This window comes from Urocampus carinirostris, chromosome 10, assembly GCF_059441175.1.
Source record: "Urocampus carinirostris isolate Australia breed hairy pipefish chromosome 10, RoL_Ucar_1.0, whole genome shotgun sequence".
Classification (NCBI taxonomy): domain Eukaryota; kingdom Metazoa; phylum Chordata; class Actinopteri; order Syngnathiformes; family Syngnathidae; genus Urocampus; species Urocampus carinirostris.
Genome location: NC_142358.1, coordinates 2,721,934 through 2,745,999, shown reverse-complemented (window position 1 = coordinate 2,745,999; position 24,066 = coordinate 2,721,934). Strand labels below are relative to the sequence as shown.

Below are 24,066 nucleotides of genomic sequence, written 5' to 3'. Positions count from 1 at the left end.
GCCGCCTTCGACACAATCTCTCACCCTAACTCTACCTCTCCTGCTAACCAAACTCCATACTCCCTCCTCCCTCCCTCACCTCTTGCCTTTCCGAACTCAAAACATGGTTCACAACAAACTTTCTTAAATTAAATGCCAATAAAACAGAATTCCTCCTTCTTGGCACCAAATCCACTTTATCCAAAGTAAACAATTTCTTTCTCAACATCGACAGCTCCTTAGTGTCCCCCTCCCCCAAGGTCAAGAGTCTGGGTGTCATCTTGGACAGCATGCTTACCTTCCACTCACATATCAACACCATTACCCGCACTGCTTATTTCCACCTCCGCAATATTACCAGACTCCGCCCTTCCCTCACCCCCCGCACCACTGCTATTCTCGTCCACAGTCTTGTCACATCCCGCCTTGACTACTGCAATGCTCTCCTCTTCGGCCTTCCTCAAAAGTCCCTCCATAAAATTCAGCTGGTTCAAAACGCCTCTGCTCGCATCATCACAAAAACATCTTCCCAGCAGCACATCACCCCCGTTCTCCAACAGCTACACTGGCTTCCTGTTCAACATCGCATCAGCTACAAACTGATCCTATATACATATATGGCCATTCACAACCTGGCCCCTCCTTACCTGTCCGACCTTCTCCAGGTGCACGGCAGCACATCACCCCCGTTTTCCAACAGCTACACTGGCTTCCTGTTCAACATCGCATCAGCTACAAACTGATCCTATATACATATATGGCCATTCACAACCTGGCCCCTCCTTACCTGTCCGACCTTCTCCAGGTGCACGTCCCCACTCGCTCCCTCAGATCCTCGTCCTCCCTCAGACTGTCAGTGCCCCCTGCCCACCAGAGCACCATGGGAGCCAGAGCCTTCAGTCGCGCTGCTCCAAAGCTTTGGAACAATCTAAAATAAGAAAAAAAGATTTACTACAGATAGTATCATTTCTATTGTGAAACTCATATTATAATATTTAACAAAGAAATATATATTTTTATTTTACTTTAGTAATAAATTACTGTAGCACACTATAAACATGCATTACAATAGGGCAATTAGATAGATAGATAGATAGATACTTTATTCATCCCCGAAGGGAAATTCACATTTCCAGCAGCATCCCTGAGCTGAGAACAATACAATAATAAAGCAAAAAGAATACAATATACAAATACCCAGTGTGACGTGCAAATGCCCACTGTAGCGTGTTATATAGAATATCTAAATAGTGCTACACAGAATACATATTGCAAAAAAATTCGGTAATATGCAATGTAGGTGGTGTGGTTTAATGTGGGCTTTTACTCTGCCGGGTAGAGTTAAAGAGCCTCATGGCATGAGGAAGAAAAGATCTCTTCTGTCTGTCCGTAGTACAAGACAGTGACAGCAGTCTGTCGCTGAAACTGCTCTTCAGTCTGGAGATAATGCTGTGTCGTGGATGCGATGGATTGTCCATGATTGACCGCAGCTTTTCCAGTGCCCGTCTCTCAGCTACTGTTGTTAGGCTGTCCAGCTCTTTGCCCACAACAGAGCTCGCTTTCCTAGCCAGTTTATTGAGACGAGAGGCATCCTTCTTCTTGACGCTGCCTCCCCAACACGCTGCCGCATAGAAGAGGGCGCTTGCCACAACTGTCTCATAGAATATTTTCAGGAGCTTTTTGCAGATTTTGAAGGAGGCCAGCCTTCTGAGGAAGTAAAGTCGGCTTTGCCCTTTCTTACATAGAGCTTCTGTGTTGGCAGTCCAGTCCAGTTTGTTGTCCAGCTGCACACCCAGGTATTTGTAGGTCTGGACAAATTCTACACATTCTCCTTTGATGGTTACAGGAACCGGGTGAGTTCTGGTTCTCCTGAAGTCCACCACCATCTCCCTGGTCTTGGTGGTGTTCAGGTGCAGGTGGTTTGCGTCGCTCCATCGGACAAAGTCCTGAATCAATTTCCTGTACTCCTCCTCCTGCCCATTTCTGATACATCCCACAATCGCAGTGTCGTCGGCAAACTTTTGCACATGGCAGGACTCAGAGTTGTACTTAAAGTCCGATGTATACAGAGTAAATAGGAACGGAGAGAGCACGGTCCCCTGCTGAGATCCTGTGTTGCTAACCACAGTGTCCGATGTACAGCCCCCCCTGTTTCACATACTGGGGTCTGCCTGTCAGGTAGTCCGTAATCCATTCTACAAGGTGTGAGCTAACTCCCATCTCTGTCAGTTTCCTACTCAGTAGCAGAGGCTGTATGGTATTGAAGGCACTGGAGAAGTCCAAAAATGTAATCCTCACAGCCCCCTTAGCCCTATCCAGGTGAGAGAGGGATCGGTGTAACATGTATACTATAGCATCCTCCACTCCCACCTTCTCCTGGTAGGCAAATTGCAGAGGGTCGATGGCGTGACGGATCTGTAGCCTCAGGTGGTGCAGCAGCAACCGCTCCATGGTTTTCATCACATGTGATGTCGGGGCGACCGGTCTGAAGTCGTTGAGTTACTCAGGTCTTGATTTCTTTGGGACTGGGATGATGCAGGATGTTTTCCACAGCTGAGGGACCCTCCCCTGTTCAAGGCTCAGGTTGAAGATGTGCTGTAGAGGGTCTCCCAGCTCAGACGCACAGGCTTTCAGCAGTCGGGGGGGATACTCCATCTTGACCAGCTGCCTTGCTGGTTCTCAGCCTCCTCAGCTCTCCACACACCTGGGCTGCAGTTATTTTTAGTGGGGGGATGTCTTCCATGCTAGTGTCCATAGGGGGAGGGGAAGGACAGCTGCAGTACTCATGGGTGAGGATGAGGCGGAGTGGTCAAACCTGTTGAAAAGTTGTTCAACTGGTTGACTCGCCCCACATCTACATCCACAGCCACACCCTGCTCAGTGCTGCAGCCAGTAATTGTTTTCATCCCTTCCCACACCTCCTTCATGTTCTGCAGCTTTTTCTCCAACTTCCTCCTGTACTGCTCCTTCCCTTTCCGGAGCTGGACTCTGAGCTCCTTCTGTACTCGTTTTAGCTCCTGCTGATCACCATTTTTAAAGGCCCTCTTCTTTTGGTTCAGAAGGCACTTGATGTCGCTCGTGATCCAGGGCTTGTTGTTGGACTAGCAGCGTACAGTCTTTATAGGAACAACATTGTCCATGCAGAAGTTAATGTAGTCAGTAGTGCAGTTTGCCATCTCCTCAATGTCCCCACTGCTAGACCCTAGCAGGACATCCCAGTCCGTACGTCCAAAGCAGTCTCTCAGAGCCTGCTCTGCCTCGGTGGACCATTTTCTAAAAGAGCGTGTGGTTGTTGGTAGCCTCCTCACTTTTGGTTTGTACTGTGGTTTAAGCAGAATGAGGTTGTGGTCTCCTTTTCCAAGGACAGGCAGTGGTTTTGCACTGTATGCATTTTTGATGTTTGCATACAGAAGGTCAATAGTCCTATTTCCCCTGGTCTTGCAGTCCACATACTGGACGAAAGAGGGCAGTGTCTTATCAAGAGTCACGTGGTTGAAGTCCCCACAGATTAACATTGCAGCCTCCGGGTGTTGTGTTTGTAGCTTTGCCACCGCGGAGTGGATGACGTCACACGCTACTTCCGCATCAGCGCGCGGTGGGATGTAAACAATAACAGCAATGGCGTGTCTGAACTCTCTGGGCATGTAATAGGGACGCAGACTTACGGCCAAAAGTTTGACATCACGGCAGCAGATAGAAAGCTTTGTTTTTACATGCCCGGGGTTACACCACCTTGTGTTCACGTAGATAGCCAGTCCCCCTCCTTTGCGCTTCCCACTGACTTTTGTGCCTCTGTCAGCCCGAACAGCGCAGAAGCCGGTTAGCGCGACGTTAGCGTCCGGGATGCTAGACGTGAGCCACGTTTCCGTAAAGCAAAGCAAGCTGCACTCCCTGTATGCTTTGATGTCTTTCACAAGCACAGCCAGTTCGTCGATCTTATTTGGTAGGGAGTTGACATTCCCCATGATTATGGACGGTACCGAGGGCTTATATCGCCACTTCGCCGCTAGCCGCTTAGCCTTTACCTTAGCACCGGCTCTGCACCCCCGTTAGGGTCGCCTCACCTCGTTAGGTAAAAGGGTGACCGCGCCGGCTCGAGAATTCTTCAGGTCGAGGAGTTGATTCCTCGAATAAACGTACTATTGTACGCTACATAACGCCTACTTGTGTACAACTAGTTGTGATCATGAATATTACATTGGGTCGCATCCAGTGTTAGTGACGTTCTCAATAATATGTCTTAATAAACTCATTTTATAGGTAGAGCGCTTGCCCTGGGACCGAGAGGTCGCAGGTTTAAGTAAATGTTGTGTTTTCAAGGTTTGAAAAGTGCTTGAATTTTAGGTGAAGTACTTGCGAATGCTTGAAATTGTTGCCATGTTTTTTAGGTTAGGTGTTTGGCTTGGGTTTAGGCTTCAAATACGGGTTTTAACCTTATTTTATGGTTCCAAAATAGGATTGATGCTAGTCTTAGAATCTAAGGTTTAGGCTGTTAAACTGAATTTAGGGTTATAAAATTGGGCTGGGGCTAGGGTTACAGCTAGATTTGGGTGTAGGTATAGGGTTACTAACTAGTGATTGAGCTCCATATTCGGGTTCTACAGCAAACAGGGTTCCAAAATTGGTAGAGGTAGGGTTACGGTTTGAATCGGGGTTAGGGCTAAGGTTAAAGCTAGAATTTGGTGTAGGGTAAGTGTTATGAACTAGGGTTTGGGCAACAAGTTAGAGTTCAAAACCAATCTTAGGGTTTGGAGATAAGGTTGTACTAGAGTTATAGTTTGAAACTAAGGTTTAGGCTCCTGTTCTTTTGAACAATGCTGTATTTCTTCTTTGAATGGTTGTGGGAAAAATGGAAAATTGCCTTTGAAAGTCCTTAAAAGTCCTTAAATTTGGCCATGATTAGGCTGTACGAACAGTTACAGAAACATTCCAGGAGGTCACACGTGCTCCCCTTGACTGAGCCCCCCCCGCCTAATTTTTGAGAACCACTGCACTAAAGCAAAAATATGTAAAGTACATTTTTCATTTTATGATTTTCATTTTTGCCGTGAATCCGATAAGCAATTAATTTACATGTTTTGTTCCCGTCAGAACAAAATTGGAGCGGGTCGTCTCATGGGTCCGAAAGGCGTGGCCGTGGACAAGAACGGCCACATCATCACGGTGGACAACAAGGCCTGCTGCGTCTTCATCTTTCAGGCTAATGGAAAACTCGTCACCAAGTTCGGAGCCAAGGGAACTTCTGACAGACACTTTGCAGGTTTTAATTGCATCATTTCATTTCTCCTTTTCATACAAACACACACAGTGATTTTCTATTTATAGGGCAGTCTTGCCTGTTTGTGTTAGGGTTAATATTTTCGTAATAGGTTAAACTGGAGTGATCAGTAAGAGAGGCAAATGTAGTTTTAGAATTTATTCACAGCTGTGGGCAGACGGATTCAAAAAGTCTCACCGTCTCACAAGTTTCCCGCGGTGCAATCGGGTTTTGTTCAAAAAGCGTGCGCATGCGCAGAAAGTATCAATGACGTCACACATACGTCTACGGTTCAAAGTTCGCACATGCGCAGTAATAACCAACGACGTCATATATCTTTCGGTTCAAAAATGGTACAATAGTAGAAAACGTGTTGTAATATGTCAAACTCATCTGGATTATTTGTAACATAGAAGACAGAGAAATACACAATTAACTAAATATGATTAGCTTTGACAGTTTGTTTTGCTGGCTAGCTAACTCTTGCTAGCTAACATGCTTAATACATTGTAGAGCAGGGATTGGGAACCTTTTTTGACCAAAGAGCCAAAAAGCTAAAATATTTTGATGTTTTTGTGAGAGAGCCACAACATATATTTGAAGACAAAATTCAACGAAACCGACAAAAAGACAAAAGCTTATTCTTCAGTGCATTTTATTTCATTGTGTGATGTTTCAGATTCAGATTCAGATCTACTTTATTGTCATTCTAGTACACGTGTATACAGAACGAAATGTCGATACATCTGACCCGCACAGTTTCCTTGAATGTACAGATATAAATAAAAGTTGTATTGTATTATGGCTACGTATAGTATTTTACCATAGTGCCGATAGTGCAAGAGGAGTAGCTAACCAGATGTGCAAAATGGGCAGTCAGGTTAACAAGTCAGGTAAACAGTAACATTAACACTGTAACAATAACGCTGTAAGTACAATAGTGCAGAGAGCAAATGTGCAAGGAGTGGCAAGCTATAAAGAACTGCCAGTAGTGCAAAAAGTCAGATTAGCAGCCGTTTAGATTTAGGTTAACTATATGTTAGATTGACCATTTAACAGTCTAATGGCCAGGGGGACTAGACTACTGCGGAACCTGGTGGTCCTGCACCGCACACTGCAGTACCTCTTCCCAGAGGCTAGCAGAGTGAACAGTCTATGATGGCGGTGAGAGGGGTCCCCGATAATGTTCTTAGCATGGGATAGGCAGCGCTTCTGGCCAATGTCCTGAATGGAGGGAAGTGTAGTCCCGATTATTTTCTCTGCTGTCCTCGTTACCCTCCTCACACTACCCCAGTCGGTAGCGCTGCAGCCTCCACACCACACAGAGATACAGCTGGTCAGGATACTCTCTATGGTGCCCCTGTAGAATGCGATGAGGGAAGGTCGGGGCAGGTGGGCTCTCCTCATCCTCCGCAGGAAGTACAGGCGCTGCTGTGCCCTCTTAACCAGTGATGCAGTGTTCACGGACCAGGTGAGTTTGTTTGTAATGTGCACCCCTAGGAACTTGATACTGCTGACAACCTCCACAGCCTTGTTGTTGATGCAAAGTGGGGCATGGTTGGGCTGGTTTTTCCTAAAGTCGACAATGATCTCTTTAGTTTTGTCAACATTCAGGACCAGGCTGTTGTCCCTGCACCAGCCCACCAACTGCTCCACCTCCTCTCTGTAGGCCAGGTCGTTGTCGTCCCTGATGAGGCCCACCACTGTTGTGTCGTCAGCATACTTCACGATGTGGTTTGTGGCGGACCTAGGGACGCAGTCGTGTGTCATCAAGGTGAACAGCAAGGGGCTCAGGACACAGCCTTGGGGGGAGCCCGTGCTGAGGTAGATGACATCTGAGATGTTCTGACCTATCCGCACTGATTGGGGTCTGTCACTGAGGAAGTCCAGCAGCCAGTTCCGCAGGGGGGTGTTGAAACCCAGGAGTCTCATTTTGTCTACCAGATGTTGTGGGATGATGGTGTTAAATGCTGAACTGAAGTCCAGGAACAGCATCCGCACATGGGTGTTCTTCTCCTCTAGGTGTGTCAGGCTCAGGTGAAGCGCAGAGGAGATGGCATCCCTGGTGGAGCGGTTTGTCCGGTAGGCAAACTGAAAGGGGTCGAATGAGGAGGGGAGACTGGAGGTGATGTGCTCTTTAACCAGTGCTTCAAACGTTTTAAAACCAGTAGGGGCATTAGGAGTAAATTTCAACTTACATTCCGATATAAGAGCAACACCTCCACCTTTTTTTGCATGGTCGTGCCAAGTGCGAACTCACTCAGTTAGGGGGAGAAGCCTCATTTAACACTACAAACTCATTTGGTTTTAACCAGGTCTCTCAAAGGCCAATAAGGTTAAGATTGTGTTCATTAATAAGGTCATTGACAAGTAAAGCCTTAGATGCTAGTGATCTAATATTCAGAAGGCCAAGCTTCAGCACTGTGGACTGAGCTGAAACCTTTCCCAAGTTGTGAACCTTAATGGCAACCTTAGTGGTAACCTCCACAGGATTATACTGCCGGTCCCGGTATTGTGCCTTGCATGACGGCAGATGCGGCCCGAATTCCATACCACAGGAATATTGTTGATAGGTGGAGTAGCAGGATGACTATTGGTAGAAAATAATGTTATTTCTTCTCCCTCCTCACCTAACAAGGGAGAAACAGAGGTAAGAAGCACAGAAGAAGATGCTATAGAAGAGTATCGATCAGGGTGTATGCTGCAGTCAGTAGAACGCTCTAAACTACAAAAAGTATGTGAATTGCATGAATCTAGCATAGCGCTAGTTAGCTCTAGCGTTACAGACTCCACACCCGTGGTTACAGGTTCACTAATCACCTGTGATCTGGCCTGCACTAGTGTACCCTGTCATGGAAGGCTTAAACAGTATTCTATATTCTTAGAAAGAGTGAGAGCACCTTCCCAGTTAGGGTGAAGGCCGTCTCTCCTCAGCAGGTCAGATTGGCCCCAGAAAGCAGGCCAGTTATCCACAAACCTAAATCCCTTCTGATTGCAAAAACTTGCCAGCCACCGGTTTAGCGAGACTCGTCTGCTAAACCTCTCATCATTGCCCCTCGCAGGCAAGGGGCCAGAGACAATTACTCAATGCCGACTCATCTTTTTGGCGTGATTACAGGTCCTAGCAATATTTTTCTTTGTAATCTCAGATTGTCTCATTCTAGTATCATTACAGCCGACGTGAGTGACTATATCGGTGAAGCTAGCCCTGTCCTGGTGTCTAGATTTGCTCGTCAGCTCCCTCAAATTAGCCTGAATGTCGGGTGCTCTGGCCCCAGAAATACACATAACCGTGGCTGGGGTGCTAAGCTTTATGTTACGGATGATGGAGTCACCTATAACTAGGGTGCGGGTGCAAGTAGACCAGGGTGGAGTGGGACTAGCTAGGGGGCTGAACTTGTTATGCGTCTGAATTGGCTCACCGCGATTAGCATGCCGTTTAGGGCTAGTGCTAACCGGACTAGCAGGTTCGCTACAACCCACGCTAGCAGTGGTGTCCGAGACACCTAACATTTTCCGTTTAAACTGCTCTAGCTCACGGACACGTCCCTCTAGAAGGGTTACTTGCCTACGGAAACGGGAGCAACCTTTACAGCAACCCATACTCACTTGTAAGCAGTCGGATGCCAAAGAGCGTCTTAGCAGCCGTGGGAGGGGATGCCCTTCAGCAACGATCGGCAGCAGCTTCCGACTGTAAAACAATTGTGCGCGGCACTTACCTTGCGCCAATCTTCCGAGATACTTACCCGAAACTTTTCAACTGTTCGAGATAAAAAGTCTCAATCCAGAATTCTGCTATAGTAGGAATCTGAAACAATCTCGTAGTCGCGACGACGTGAGCAACGTGAGCAACACAAAAATTCCCGCCACTCGATAACCCGGAACCGGGTTATCAATCAAAGAGAAAGTGTTGAAAAATAAACACTTGGGGTCTAACATTTTTTACAGGTTGTGGGAACAGATAGTTGTTTGAAATTGCATTGTGCTGTAATTTATATGTTGTTACATTTAGGAGCCACCCAAATAGTATACACAAAGTGTTCTATGTACACTATTGGGACACATAGACATCCATTATAATTGTTAATATTTGACTTATTATTTCAATGCATTTCCCTGGATTTTTGTATTTTTTTTCCTTATTGTCATCCAGTAAATTTTATGCAAAAAAAAAATGTTGAGTGGCGCCAAAGCCCAAATATAGTAATGATAATAATGATTTTGCTTGCAAACCACTGACTGCAGGCACCATGGCGCTGGTAATGCACAGCGTGGCGCATCCCGCGCACGACAATTCTTTTGCCCTGCTTTGCAGAGACTTCTGCAAAACAATGCAACAAAAATATTACGCTTTCTACCTTGTTGCAAAATAAAGTGTGGTGAACTTGATCTGCTTGTCGGCCTCTTGGCACAGCCAAAGTACTTGTGGGCTGCTTCAAAGGATAAAAACCTGATTGATTGCCGTGGGAAAGATAAGCATCTGAATGATTCCCATTGAAATGGTAAGCTATTGAATCAAAAACTTGTTCAACTCTCAACTATTATGGCTCAGCTGTTTGATTCCGATTGGATCTTGACCTCTTTGAGAAACTGTATATAGGGGGCCGACTCAATCCATTGCCGTTACCTACCAACACTGACATGGGCAGGATGGAAAGGAAATACTTAGCTGAAGAAGCACTGCATTTGATCATGGAAGAAGAATCTGAACCGGAGGATTTTTTTTCCTCTCACCCCTCTGTTCCAATGAGAGTTTGAACCGAAAAATTCGGCAGAAGCCGGACAAACGAAAGAGGTTTCTGACGACGGTGAATCGGGTGACAATGTAGAGGAAGGTGCCATGGAGAAAGATCTGGGTGATGAGAATGCAAGATTATATGAAAGAAGATGTGAGTAAACCAAATATTTGGCGATTCAAGTGCTGGCCACTTTGTACCTTCGACAGTGACGGATCCCGGGCCAACTTCGTATTTCATTGCCCGCATCAGTAGCCCAGGCACCACATTCAATTCATTTTTTGCTGACGAAATTATTTACTTTTGCAATGACTAATATACAAGGAGAGAGAACAATAATGCGCTGGAACATGATCACCACACAGCAACTCAGTGCATACTTAGAGCTTCTTATTTCAGCTTTCATGTACAAGTCAAAAGGAGAGTCGACAAAGAGCTTGTGGGACAAGGTGCTGGGCTGTCCAATGTTTGCTGCATCTATGTCCGTTTTCAAGTTTAGCCAGAATTGGCAAAGGCCCTTTTTTCACCTGAAATCTCCCGAAGAGAGCTGGAGCAGAGTGCATAGCCAGCTGAACAGGCTGCTTCTGCAAGTGAGCTGGCAATTGCTGCACAAGAGAAGGAAAGAAGGACAAGGCGACAATGTAGCTTTGCCCTGCACCACTTAGGGCATCAAAGAAGTGTGTCACGTGTGGGATTCCCATATGCTACAAGCATATAAAAAAAACATACCTTAACTGTTAAAAAAATGTATAAGGTGTTGCTGTTGTTGCTGGTTATTACTGTTATTTCATTGTTTTATTGCCTTTAATTGATTTGTTTGCATGAATTATGTTAATTGTTCATAGTTGTGAGTTTTTGGCCATATATGTTTGTGTGTTTGTATAGAAACAATCCAGTAAATTATCTTATCACAACCATTTTTATGACTCTTTATTCTTCTAAGGTGGGGTAATGAAAACAAAGACCTTAAAATATATATTTGTGTAGATAGGTCTGATGGCACTGAACATTTGAGGGATGGAAATAAAATATTCATAAAAAGCTGAGTTATCACACTTCAATTTCACGTCCCATTAATTTACATTGACATACATTGTGTGAGTTTATGGGGGAAACAGCTATTGTAAAAAAAAAAAATGCAAGAGCTTCTGGGTATTTAAAATTTGTTGTGTAGCTTTTCATTTTAAAGTGTCCAAACAATGGGGGGGCAGAGCAGCTGAAAGCTCTGCTCCCCATGGAGCTGAGATGGGCAGCGGGTATAGTGAGATGGAGGGAAGGAGATGATCTGAGGGTGCGGGACGGCGTGGCAGCGTGGAAGGAGGTCAGAGAAGCTTTTTCAGCTAGGCATATTAAAAAGAGCTCTTTTGGTTTCCAAATGGCTCTTCAGGTTATTTTTGTTATGTAATAGACTGTATTACTATTTATTGTGTATTGATTTAAAAAGGGGAAGAATAAATTGAAACTTAAACGTTAAAAAAACACAAAAATCATAAATGACAATATTTTTAAATCTACAAAGAGGATTGATTAGTGGGTAGCCGGCTCCTACTTCTAAGAGCCGTTTCGTAAGCAAACGACACGAGTCAAATGCCGCCGCATTCACTTATTTGCCTTTCCTTTTAGCGCATTAATAAATACTGCCTGCGGGCCACATGCAGCTTGTCAAGCCGTCCCGCTAAACGAAAATTGTAAAGATATATTGACTGTACATATAATGGTAAATGAATGTACTATGAATATATTTTTTGTCGTTGTTTTGGTGCGACTCTTGTGCCCAGCGCTCTTTCGTTTTTCCATGCATTGCAGAGGTATCGTAATGAAGAAACAATAAAGAGAAGAAATCAATATTTTTTTCCTTTTAGCCTGAATCATCTACTTAATTGTGTAACCCAATGAGGCCCGCAACTCAAAACGTTTGCCCATCCCTGCTTTAACGTGTTTTCAGTGTGTATTGTTGTGAGGTGGCACATGTTATGTTTTTCTAAACTTCCACCCAAGCCTGTTTTGGTTATTTTTTAGCTGATAAAGGTACATTGAAACCCCGGGATATGACATGAATGCTTTCTGTGATAAAATTACCGTATCGCGGGGGATAAATACCGTAATGCATATACTCGGCAAAAAAATTAATAATAAAAAAAACTAAATAGTGAGTTCTGCGTCATATACCTGCACATGATTAAATAACATTAGAAATATATAAAAACGTAAAGGAAAAATGAAATTTGATTTACCTTTGGTGTGACTTGTCTTTAGTTGGTACAGTGGTGTTACTCGGTGGAGGTTAAATTACTTGTGAAGATTCTCATTTCCTTAGAACAGGGGTCGGCAACCTTTTTCATGCCCGGAGTTGCTTTTTGTTACTAAATATTGCAAAGGGCAACCAGTATGATATGCATTTCAAAAGTATATTGTAACAGAATTGAATATATTGTCATCGCAACTAGTGAAATGCACAACGAAAGTGCCATACTGATGGTGCAAAAACATTTACGAAAAAAATACCGTAGTTAAGATAAGTCATGTCCCAAGTCAAGGGATGGGCGGGCACCTGTCCAGCTCCTCCTAATCATTTTTCTCCTGACAATCCATTAAAAAAGTGCAGGACACTACAGTCCAATGGAAATGTCCAGCATGATAGTGACTACTGTAATGGTGAGACGGAACTAAACCATAGGGAAGACGTCCAAGTGAAACATGCTATTCAAGGGATCACTGAAAATCGCCTTGATGTAGGGATTAAACAAGATACTCATAATGGAGAACTGAAAGGAAAACCAGTGAAAGCTGTCGGGCCCTGCTGTTGAACAGAAGAGTGTGTTGTGTCACCCTGACCCGAGAGACATGGCCGCTTTCTTGTGTCCCGTTTCATCTGGAGGGACGAACGCATGACCAACTTGGGTGATAAGGTGCTTAACTTGTTTGGGTGTTTGGGCATTTGGGTTGGCCATGGTCATTTTTTTGTGTTTTTTGCTACTTTTTCCTTTTCCTTATTTTGACTACGTGTTTTTCTTGCTGTCGGTCACCCCTCTTGAGGGATATGACCAAGGTAGATAGATAGATAGATAGATAGATAGATAGATAGATAGATAGATAGATAGATAGATAGATAGATAGATAGATAGATAGATAGATAGATAGATAGATAGATAGATAGATAGATAGATAGATAGATAGATAGATAGATAGATAGATAGATAGATAGATAGATAGATAGATAATAAGTTTGGGGTAATAGTATTAATCAAGTAATATACAATGAAGATACATAAACAACAAAACTGAATCATCCCTTGTCATTATTTCGCATTTCTGTCCAAGCATTTTACAGAATTAAGAGTGATTAATGCTTTAGGGTAGAAAATATGGCGACTTATCATGTTGTTAATATGTTATTACCAAGGTTAATTATTGGAAATAGGGTTCTATATATTCAGTCAACAACTAAAAAATAATTTTACAAGAAAATCACAATGACACAGCATTGGTGAGCTATTTTCGGAACAGGTCTGCGGTCACCTCAGCCATCTTTTAAATGCTTTAATCACACCCTTGTTTTCAATAATGGTCCTTTTTGTCAATTAGACACAGCCATTTTCCTTAGTGTGTGTAACGATGCGTTTGCCTTCTTACATCTTGATAATCGCAAGTTTGATTTCCATGATGGCAGCAAGGCGTCCGCGGCACGGTTCTAAGGTCATGGGATCAAATCCAGCCACCAGCCTTACTGTGCGGACTCTGCATGTTCTCCCCGTGCTTGCGTGGGTTTCCTCCGGGCACTCCGGTTTCCTCCCACATTCCAAAGACATGCATGGCGGGTTAATTGGCCGGTCCAGATTTTCCCGAGGTCTGAATGTGCAAGTGACTTGTCTGTCCCTGTGTTCCCTGCGACTGGCTGGCAACCAGTTCAGGGTGTCCACTGCCCACTGCTCAAAGATGGTTGCGATGGGCTCCAGCATAAGCGGTGCAGATAATGGATGGATTGATTTCCATGGTCATTATGTTTATGATATTAGCATTTTCATTATGCTGTGAAACAAATCAATAGCAGACCAGCATTTTATATGACATTGATACCGGACTTTTGTCATACTGACTAAACTACATTTGAGTTAAGTTTTCAAGCATGTGACAGAATTTGTTGTTGATGTTGTATAGTAGGGAAATTGTCATACTGTGGGGTTGCTGTATAACTGGAGTCTGATCCGTCCTGCCTGCTTCAGTGTATTTATGTCTCTTTTATGCCTTTCTTGCAGACAAAAGCAGTGCAAATCTGCCAGCGGAACAAAAATCTGGTAAATCCGGCCCAGTGTTCAGTAAGTAATGTTGATTTAGCTACCTGATATTTTATTAACCCTTTAACAATCTTGTAAAATTCGCCTATAATCCCAATCCAACAACATTGTAAACATTGTATTTTACACATTTTTTAGGCCTTTCAAAAAGTGGCCATTTCGAGACGACCAGTTCACAGCCCTTACAAATTTCATTAGTGTGTTTTGCTTTTTATAATTTTTAGACAATGTTTGAGCATTTAGGTTGGCCATGGTTCAAAACATTTTGAGTTTTTTTTTTTTTGCTACTTTTCGCCTTTTTAGTTTCTTTGTTTTCGTATGTGTTTGTCTTGCTGTCGGTCACCCCTCTTGAGGCATATGACCAGGGTGGATAGATAGATAGATAGATAGATAGATAGATAGATAGATAGATAGATAGATAGATAGATAGATAGATAGATAGATAGATAGATAGATAGATAGATAGATAGATAGATAGATAGATAGACATTGTTAAAGAGTTGTACATGTTTGACTTCAGTTTTTAGAAGTCCATCACTCATTGTGCGCACTTGCACATGATAATCACGCATATTAATAGATCCCGAGTTGCATTACACACGTTTATTTTCGGCTCTGATTTCAATACACATCAGAAATACAGTGAAGAAAATAAGTATTTGAACACCCTGCTATTTTGCTATTTCTCCCATTTAGAAATTATGAAGGGGTCTGAAATTTTCATTGTAAATGCATGTCCACTGTGACAGGGATAAACTAAAAAGAAAATTCCAGAAATCACAATGCATGATTTTTTAACAGTTTATTTGTGTGATACAGCTGTAAATAAGTATTTGAACTAGATCTTCTCTAGATCAGTTAGGTTTCTGGAGTGTCGCTAAGAAACATGCAGTTTGATCTCCCTCCAAAGATTTTTGATTGGGTTCAGGTCTGGAGACTGGCTTGGCCATGCTAGAACCTTGATGTGCTTCCTTCAGAGCCACTCCTTGATTTTCCTGGCTGTGTGCTTCGGGTCCTTGTCGTGTTGGAAGTGCCAGCTACGACCCATCCTCAATGCTCTAACTGAGGGGAGGAGGTTGTTCCCCAAAATCTCACAATACATGGCCCCAGTCATCCTCTCTTTAATGCAGTGCACATGTCCTGTCCCATGTGCAGCATGATGCTACCACAAAAACCTTCTCCCATGACTCCTCTGTATCATCCAAATGGTCATATGCAAACTTAATACAGGTGCTGGTTTAAGCACAGGAACCTTTTGTGCCATGCATGATTCCAAATCTAGACGTCTTAGTATATTACCTACAGTAACCTTGGAAACAGTGGTCGCAGTTCTTTTCAGGTCATTGACCAACTCCTGTCGTGTAGTTCCGGGCTGATTCCTCACCTTTCTTAGAATCATTGAGACCCCACGGTGTGATATTTTGCATGGGGCTCCACTCCGATTGAGATTGACTGTCATGTTTAGCTTCTTCCATTTTCTAAAGATTGCTCCAAGAGTTGAGCTTTTTTCACCAAGCTGCTTGGCAATTGCTCCGTAGCCCTTTGGAGGTATACAATTTTGTCTCTTGTGTCTTTGGACAGCTATTTGGTCTTCGCCATTTTACAAGTTAGTCTTACCGATTGTATGGGGTGGACAGGGGTCTTTATGAAGTTAACAAAGTCAAAGAGGTGCATCTGACTCAGGATGATGCATGGAGTGCAGGTGGACTTCTAATGGGCGAACTAACAGGTCTTTCTGGGTCTGAATTCTAGTTGATAAACAGGTGTTCAAATACTTAATTGCAGCTGTATCACACAAATAAATTATTAAGAAAATCATGCATTGTGATTTCCAGATTTCTCTTTTTAGTTTAACCCTCTCACAGTGGACCTGCACCTATGATAGAAATAGCAAAATAGCAGGGTGTTCAAATACTTATTTTCTTCACTGTATGTATATATTAATGTTGGGAATTGCACAGGCTAACCAATGAGCCAATCATCATTTGAATCTGTCATCACCGGTTGATGATAATTAGAGCCAAAGTTATGCATATCGTCGTTTTCCAATACAGGCCGCTTATAGGCTGTGGCAGGGCAAACACCGTTGATGGAGAGTGGTGTCAATAAAGGTCAGAGGCTAACGGCCATATTTAAAATAATCTCAAGAGTCTTTATTTACCACTGAGTGGATTACAACAAGGACCGTTAAACAATACAGGAATGTTTAAGGTTAATTTTTTAAAATCTTTTTTCCGTAGGTCCCCATTTTGTGGCTGTCAACAACAAGAACGAAATCGTCGTGACGGACTTTCATAACCATTCTGTCAAGGTTCAAATAATTTATTTTATCTTTTGGAATGGGCCATGTTTGTTTTTGTCGCTCTTTGATCGTATTGTATTTTCCTCTTCAGGTGTACAACGCAGACGGCGAGTTCCTGTTCAAGTTCGGCTCTCACGGTGAAGGAAATGGTCAGTTCAACGCTCCGACAGGCGTTGCCGTCGACTTCAACGGGAACATCATTGTCGCTGACTGGGGCAACAGTCGCATCCAGGTTGCACATTCGCTAATCCACTGTTCACTTTACACTTACAGTGCCGTGAAAAAGTATATGCACCTTTCCTGATTTCTGTGTTTTTTGCATATTTAACACTCACAAAGGTTTCAGGTTTTGAAACACATTTTTAATATCACACAGAGACAACCCAAGGTAAAACAAAATGTAGTTTTGAAATTTAGAATCTATATATTAAAACAGAAAAAATTAAAAGCTATCTGGCTTGCTGTGAAAACGTAATTGCCCCCTGAACCTACTAGCGCGTTCGGCCACCTTTGGTAGCGATAATCAAACATTTACAATAAATGCTAATGAGTCCTTTAAAACGTTGTGAAGGAATTTGGGCCCCACTCTTTTTTGCAAAATGGTTTCAAATTTACCATATTGAAAGGTTTTCTAGTATGAACTGCCCATTAAAGGTCGCTCAACAGCATCTCAATTGGATTTAAATCTGGACTTGGCCACTCCAGAACCTTTTTTTTTGTTTTTTTTTGGTTTTGAGGTGGACTTGCTGGTGTGTTGTGCTGCTTGATCTAATAGCGCTTGAGTTTGAGGGCACGTACCGATGCCCTGACGCTCTCTTTTAGGATCTTCTGGTTATCATGTTTCTGTCAACCACAGCAAGTTATCCTGGTCTTGAGGCCGCAATGCAGCCCAAGAGCATTACACTGTCACCACCATGTTTACTGTTGGCCTCGTGTTCTTTTTGTCTAATGCTGTGCCATTTTTACACCACATGTAATGGGCTGCACTCCTTCCCAAAGTCCACAGAATGGTTCTACAAAGGTTCTGAATAAAATCAAGCTTTTTTTTTTCACGGTTGCCTTGGCGACCAGTTGGTCCCAGCCGGGTTCTTTCGCGGTTGCCACGGCGCCCAATTGGCCACCGGCTGAGACGCGTTGACTGATCCTTGGTAGTACTTAAACGCGGTCCTTTGAGCCGTTAGTTGTCTGAGCGTCTGTGAAACTTCTGCAAGACTCCTGTTAAACTCTGTGAAATGCCTAGTTCTGTGAAGTTGCCTGCGTTTGATCCTGTTTTATTTTTGGCCTGATTTGTTTGATTTTGACCACTCTTTTATTTGGATTTCAAGCCTCTTCCGCGACCATCGATCCCCGGATCGAGTGTGCGCGCATTCCTCCTCTCCCTAATAAATTGTGAGTACGTTACACTATTGGGTTCTCCTTCCTGTTTCCTGCCCTGGTTCGTGACATTTTTGGCAAATGTGGGACAACTAATTGTGTTATTTTTTGACAGTTGTAGTTTTTCCCATTAATACCATTTTTGGCCTGTGTCTTTCTTAGTCATGAACAGTTAATTGTCTAGGGCCGCTTTGCTGCTTCAGGACCAGGACATCTTGCTGTAGTTAATGGAATAAGAAATTCTCCAGTTTACCAGAAGATCCTGAAGGAGAATGTCCAGCAATCTTTTGGTGCCCTCAAACAAATTCAAGCGCTTTTGAATCATGCAGCAAGACAACAATTCAAAACACACCAGCAAGTCCACCTCGGAATGACTCAAAACAAAAAAAAAAAGGTTACGGAGTGGCCAAGTCATTGTCTGGATTTAAATCCAGTTGAGTTGTGTGACTTCAAACGGGCATTTCATGCTAGAAAACTCCCCTATAAGGGATATTTGAAACAATTTTGTAAAGTTGAGTGGGCTAAAATTCCTTCACAACGTTGTGAGAGACTCACCACCAATTGTAAACGTTTTGATTTCTGTTATCGCTGCCAAAGTTGGTCCAACTCGCTATTAGCTTCATGGTGCCATTACTTTTTCACATTGGGTCAGATAGGTTTAGATTTTTTTTGCACCTTAAAAAAATGGAATTTCTTTGGAATGTCTCTGTGTTATATTAGAATGTGTTTGATGATCTGAAACCTTTGTGAGTAATAAATGTGCAAAAAAACAGAACTCAGAAAGGGGGCAAATACTTTACACCCTGTGTAGAAACTGTTTTTTTCTCGAGAAAATATTTTAAACGCGGTTCTTAGTTTGAAAATTGCAGTACTGATTTATTAAACCTAAAGTTTGAATAGAATAAAAGTTTGAACGTGATGTAGAAAAATAAAACACAGACGATTGATGTCGATGACCAATTTTGTGTCTTTTTTTGTTTGTTTTATAACGGCAGGTTTTCGACAGCTCCGGCTCCTTCTTGTCATACATCAACACCACGGCGGACCCCCTTTATGGCCCCCAAGGCCTGGCCCTTACCTCAGAGGGCCACGTTGCCGTGGCCGACTCTGGAAACCACTGCTTCAAGGTCTACCGATACCTGCAGTAATGCAGCCCTACCGATGCCTGCTGTAACAGCACCACACTACTGCAATAACAACCCGTCCCCATTTCGAAGTTTGGAGAAAAAGTTTATGACCATAAAGTCCTATTTGTGAGCCTGACCTTAGTCCAAACACATGTAAATTCCTTTGATCTCGTCATTCTCTCTCTAAATAGAATCACTAAAGATTAAATATTGAGTTAGAAATACACATAAATCATCTGCAAATACGAATTAGTAGGTCATATTCAAAAATAAATTGTATTCCCCTCCATTAAGCTTATATACAGTTTCTGTAATATTGTGTTTCATGAAAATAACATGAGGGGGGAAAAAAATCATAATTCCAAATACTTGCTGCTAAACGTTGTGTTTCTCTTCAAATTGTAAACTAAGTCTTAACTGCTTTGCTTGTAAAATATTGACATTTTTCCCATTACAGTAGACTCCCAGGATATAACATGCGTCCATTCTAAGGCAGGGATTGTAAAGGGAAATTGCCGTGTGGCGAAGGTTACAAACCTATGCTAATAGCGCTGATAAAAACATTAAAACAACAAACTAATAAAGTACTACTTATGTGTAAAATAGGTGCATATGATTGAATAACATAATAAATATACATGTAAAGGAAAAATGACATTTGACTTACCTTTAGTTTGCTTTGACTTTAGCTGGTAGAGTGGAGTAGCAGAGAGATGCAAAAGGAGGGAGATGGTGACAGCATATTAAAATTTAAACTGAGAAGATTGCTTTAATCATCTTTATTATTGACAGTCCTGATTGTTGATTGTTTACAGCTATATTGCTCAGCAAAGAAAGGTGATTATGCGCCTTCATCATATTTCATGATTACCGCAAGCTCGGTTTTCATGATAATCCGGTTTTTCTACTTTTAGCATCACTGCAAGCCATAGCAAATAAAAACAGTACAACAAAAGTATTGTATTGACAACTTGTAAAGTCTTTAAGACACACACATGATCATGAACTGAATGAAGAGACAGAAATGCATTCTGTGAGGTATCTTAACCAATAGCAGGCGAGCGTCTTAAATGACGTCGACCAATAGCAGACTGGCATCTTAGAGACGTTGAAATGTTTTTGTGGACTTGAAATCATTTGTTGTTGAAGAGGTACTGTATAGTGGGGGAAATGACATAAAGAGGGGCTGAAAACACATCTTATTCCACTCTGTATAGTGAAAAAACCATAACGTGGGGTCTGTGTACCCCGGGGGTCTACTGTAACTTTAAAATGTGGACTTTAATCACAAGCTTGCAATATTAGGAGCTTATTCTAAACACATTATTTCCTCTGACGTATGGGTAAAAATATTTGCACATGTTGTTGTTAACATAACAAAACAGAGCTCTTGTCTTGGGACCAAAGAGGTTGCATGTTCGATTCCCGGCTCCTCTGAGTTCGATGTTGAAGTGTCCTTGGGCAAGACACTGACACAGTTTCCATTTCTTTTCTCTACCTCTTTATTTTCTATTTTTTTTAGTTTTTCTTATCTCTTTTTCTTTGTTTCTCACTCTCTTTCTTACTATGTTTCTCTTGTTCTCTTTCTCTCTCTTTTCACTCTGTCTTTCTCTATTTTTTCCTTTCTCTTATCCCTCTGCCATTTTCTCTTCTCTCTTTTTTTCCAAATCTCTGTTTTATTCTCTCTATATCTCTGTCTTTTTCCATTTTGTTTTTTTCTTTTTCTCATTCTTTTTCTATCTCTCTCTCTTCTCTTTCTCTCTTTCTTGCTCTTTTCTTTTTTTTCTTTTTTCTTTTCCTGTTTCTCTATTTTGCATTATATCTTTTTCTCCCTTTCTCTCCCTCCCTCACTCTCTAACCTTTATTTCTTATTTCCTTTTTTTCTCTCTTTCTTTGTCTCTCTTTTTCATTTTGTCTTTCTTCTTTCTTTTTACTCTCTGCTTTCTCGCTCTCTATTTCTTTCTCTCTTTACTTGTCTTTTTTTATTTTTCTCTTTCCCTCGCTTTCTCTCACTAGTTCTTTCTCTATATATATTTCTTTTACTTGCCATATTTCTGTTTTTCTTTTTTTTCCTCTCACTTTCTCACCCTCTCTCATAGCTAAGCGCTATATAAATACAGTCAATTTACCATTTGCGTTTTTTCCTTGGGTGTGCCCCTAAATTGTCACAAGTAGTTTACATTTCATGTTTTTTAAATTATCCACTGCTTGGTGAACCACAGCAAATTTGCTGGCTTCGATTGGCTGCCTGTACGAAGTGTAAATAGCCGACTCAATGTATATAACTGTACATATTTTAAGCCGTTGCCATGACGACAGGACGGCAGCTGTTTTCAGACTAAACTCGCTCGACATAAAGCGCATCCTCACACCGAATATTTATTTCATTTAAAAAGGTTAAACGCCAACAGAGGGGGAGGGAAAGCTAACTTATTGAATTTTGTACATTAGCTCTGCTTTTACATTAATATTTTTTTCAAACAACTGTGCTTCTTTTTTATTTCAATCCCAAATTAATTTTTTAAAGATGTGGATTGAAATTTGTGAATGAAATAACGGCCACATTCCACAAAATAAACCAGTTGGATATTTATAAACGAAAACACGTTTTTTTTTTGGCTCCAATATTAGACATTTTGCCATTTTTAGGACAATAGATAAAATAATGACTGCAATCTGCACAAAATCTAGAATTATAAAAAATGGACTGGGATAATTGCAACAAATAGTTTTAGATTGTAGTTTTATTAATTTAATTAAAACAAACAACTGACTTAAAAGAAACATATTTAACATGGGGGGAAAACTGCAAATCAATGGCCATTTTCCACAAATTTAATTCTGCAAATATTTATAAATAAAAATAATTTTCAGTTATTTAATTATTCATACAGTTTCCCTATACATCATTTTTATCTGCGACTATTATTTAAAGGAACCTAATTTGAAAAATTGATTGTTAAAGTTATTCAATAAACAGTCTCAGATTATTGTTTTTAAAATTCCATTTCTTTCTTTCAATAAATTGAACTGATTAAAAAATATACAAATTTAACATAAAAAACAACATATTGCTTGATTATTTGACAAATTTCACATTTTTAGGTCAATATCCTAATAGATGAAATCACTGTAACCTGCACAATATTTATTATTTAAATAAATTTAATCTGAAAAAGGAACACATTGTAATTTAAGTGATAGTATTTGCTTTGTTGAAGAAAGGAGCGGTCTTAAAAGAAACACATAAAACAACATAAACAACATTAAGACATAAAAAAATATCTGTGAATTAATGACCAAATTCCACAAAATTAATCCAGTCCAATATTTATAAATCAGTTTGAAACAATTATTTGACATGTTGTAGATCTATTTCCAAATAAATTAAATCCTGTAATCTGCACAGTCTCTTATTTCGAGAAGCATCATCTGAAACGGATTAAAATACAATTTCAGATGATAATTTTATTTTAAAAAATATGTGTGATTTTATTACCATGTTCCACAAGATTAATCCTGTTTGCTGTTAAAAAAATGTAATTAGTTAATTATTTGACAAGTGTCACCCTTTTTTGGGTTATTTTCCCTTTCAATGACTAATCTGCACCAAATTGAGTTATTTAAAGAGATCTAGTCGGAAATCTGGATTGTGCTATTTAAAAAAACTGAAAATCACAGTTTCGGATTATGATTCATGCAATTTATTTCATTGGGGAAAATGAAATGATGTAAAAGAGACATTTAACATAAGAAACAACAACAAAATCTATGAATTAATGGCCATGTTCCACAAAATGTATTCAATCATTTATGTATTGATAAAAGAGATATATGGATAGATAAAATGTGTTTTTTTAAATACTTGATTTGACAAGTTTTGCCTCTTAAGGTCAATTACAAAGAATATAATCTTAACTATTGGCTGCAAGATTTATCCAGTTATCTATTTATGAATAAAAACAAATCAAACTCATTTTGTATATTTGGGCAAATATGTTAACATTTAATTACTATTTTTTATTTTTATTTTAATGTTTTGCCATGCTTGATCTTAACATGACGTTATCTGGTATGACAACCTTTTATTTTAAGAGGTGATTTTTAACCTTTTATTATTGATCATTGCATCATTATGAACAATATTGTCTTGAAACAGTCGACCGAAAATACGAAATTACCAATTTTGAAGGGAACAATAAATGCTGAAGAATTACATAGAAAACAAACATACAAAAGTTAAACACAAATACAGAAAGTGTTTACAAATATTTTTAGTTTTAATGGAATTCTGGTAATCAAGTGTGAGACAGGAACAAATACTCCTGGTTTTTACTATCTAAGCATTTTGTTTTAATACCAAAACTTGCATGTGGATGGAAATATAAACCGTAGAAAAATGTCTTCTTTTTTTAATTCCCTGCTAAATATGTACAAGACCTACTTATATATATATATATATATATATATATATATATATATATATATATATATATATATATATATATATATATATATATATATATATATATATATATATATATATATATATATATATATATATATATATATAGCAAGGAACGTCATCTTTGTTATTTAAGCTTTGGCCCCCTCTGCTGGTGGTTTCCTGCCAACACGTGTTTAATTTATTCCAATGACTTTTGAAGGCGATTTCTTTCCACTGCTCATTACATGCAGATACGATCTAAATATAAAATAAATCATTTACTTGTGTGTATAGCTCACATATATGTTTTGTTATGTCAAGAAGTATGCACTGGTAATAAAAGCACATGGTTACCTGATTGCTTTTCCGAGTGTTTATTTATGAACATATTTATTGATAGTTATACAAGAAAGCAGTTGTCTTGTGATGTCACGGCTAGCATGGTCGCCGAGGCGACCGGTCTGCCCCGCCCCCTGGGCACCAGCTGAAGCGGATCTGCTAATTGCGTGTGTGCTACTTAAGGGTGGGTTGTGGGTTTTGCGGTTGCTG

General features: G+C 40.8%; 1 protein-coding gene across 2 annotated transcripts in view; it reads left to right on the top strand.

Moving 5' to 3' along the window:
• The window catches only part of LOC148357490 (tripartite motif-containing protein 3-like), a 59,846-nt gene extending 36,286 nt beyond the window's left edge, over window positions 1–23,560 (top strand). For both annotated transcript variants that reach the window (XM_088345257.1, XM_088345258.1), the window contains exons 10-14: window positions 5,071–5,239; window positions 14,229–14,288; window positions 16,508–16,578; window positions 16,661–16,801; window positions 18,939–23,560. In XM_088345257.1, coding sequence (XP_088201383.1) covers window positions 5,071–5,239; window positions 14,229–14,288; window positions 16,508–16,578; window positions 16,661–16,801; window positions 18,939–19,091 — 594 coding nt within the window. In that variant the 3' untranslated portion in view covers window positions 19,092–23,560. The remainder of the gene's footprint in view (window positions 1–5,070; window positions 5,240–14,228; window positions 14,289–16,507; window positions 16,579–16,660; window positions 16,802–18,938) is intronic.
• Window positions 23,561–24,066: the final 506 nt, after the last annotated feature.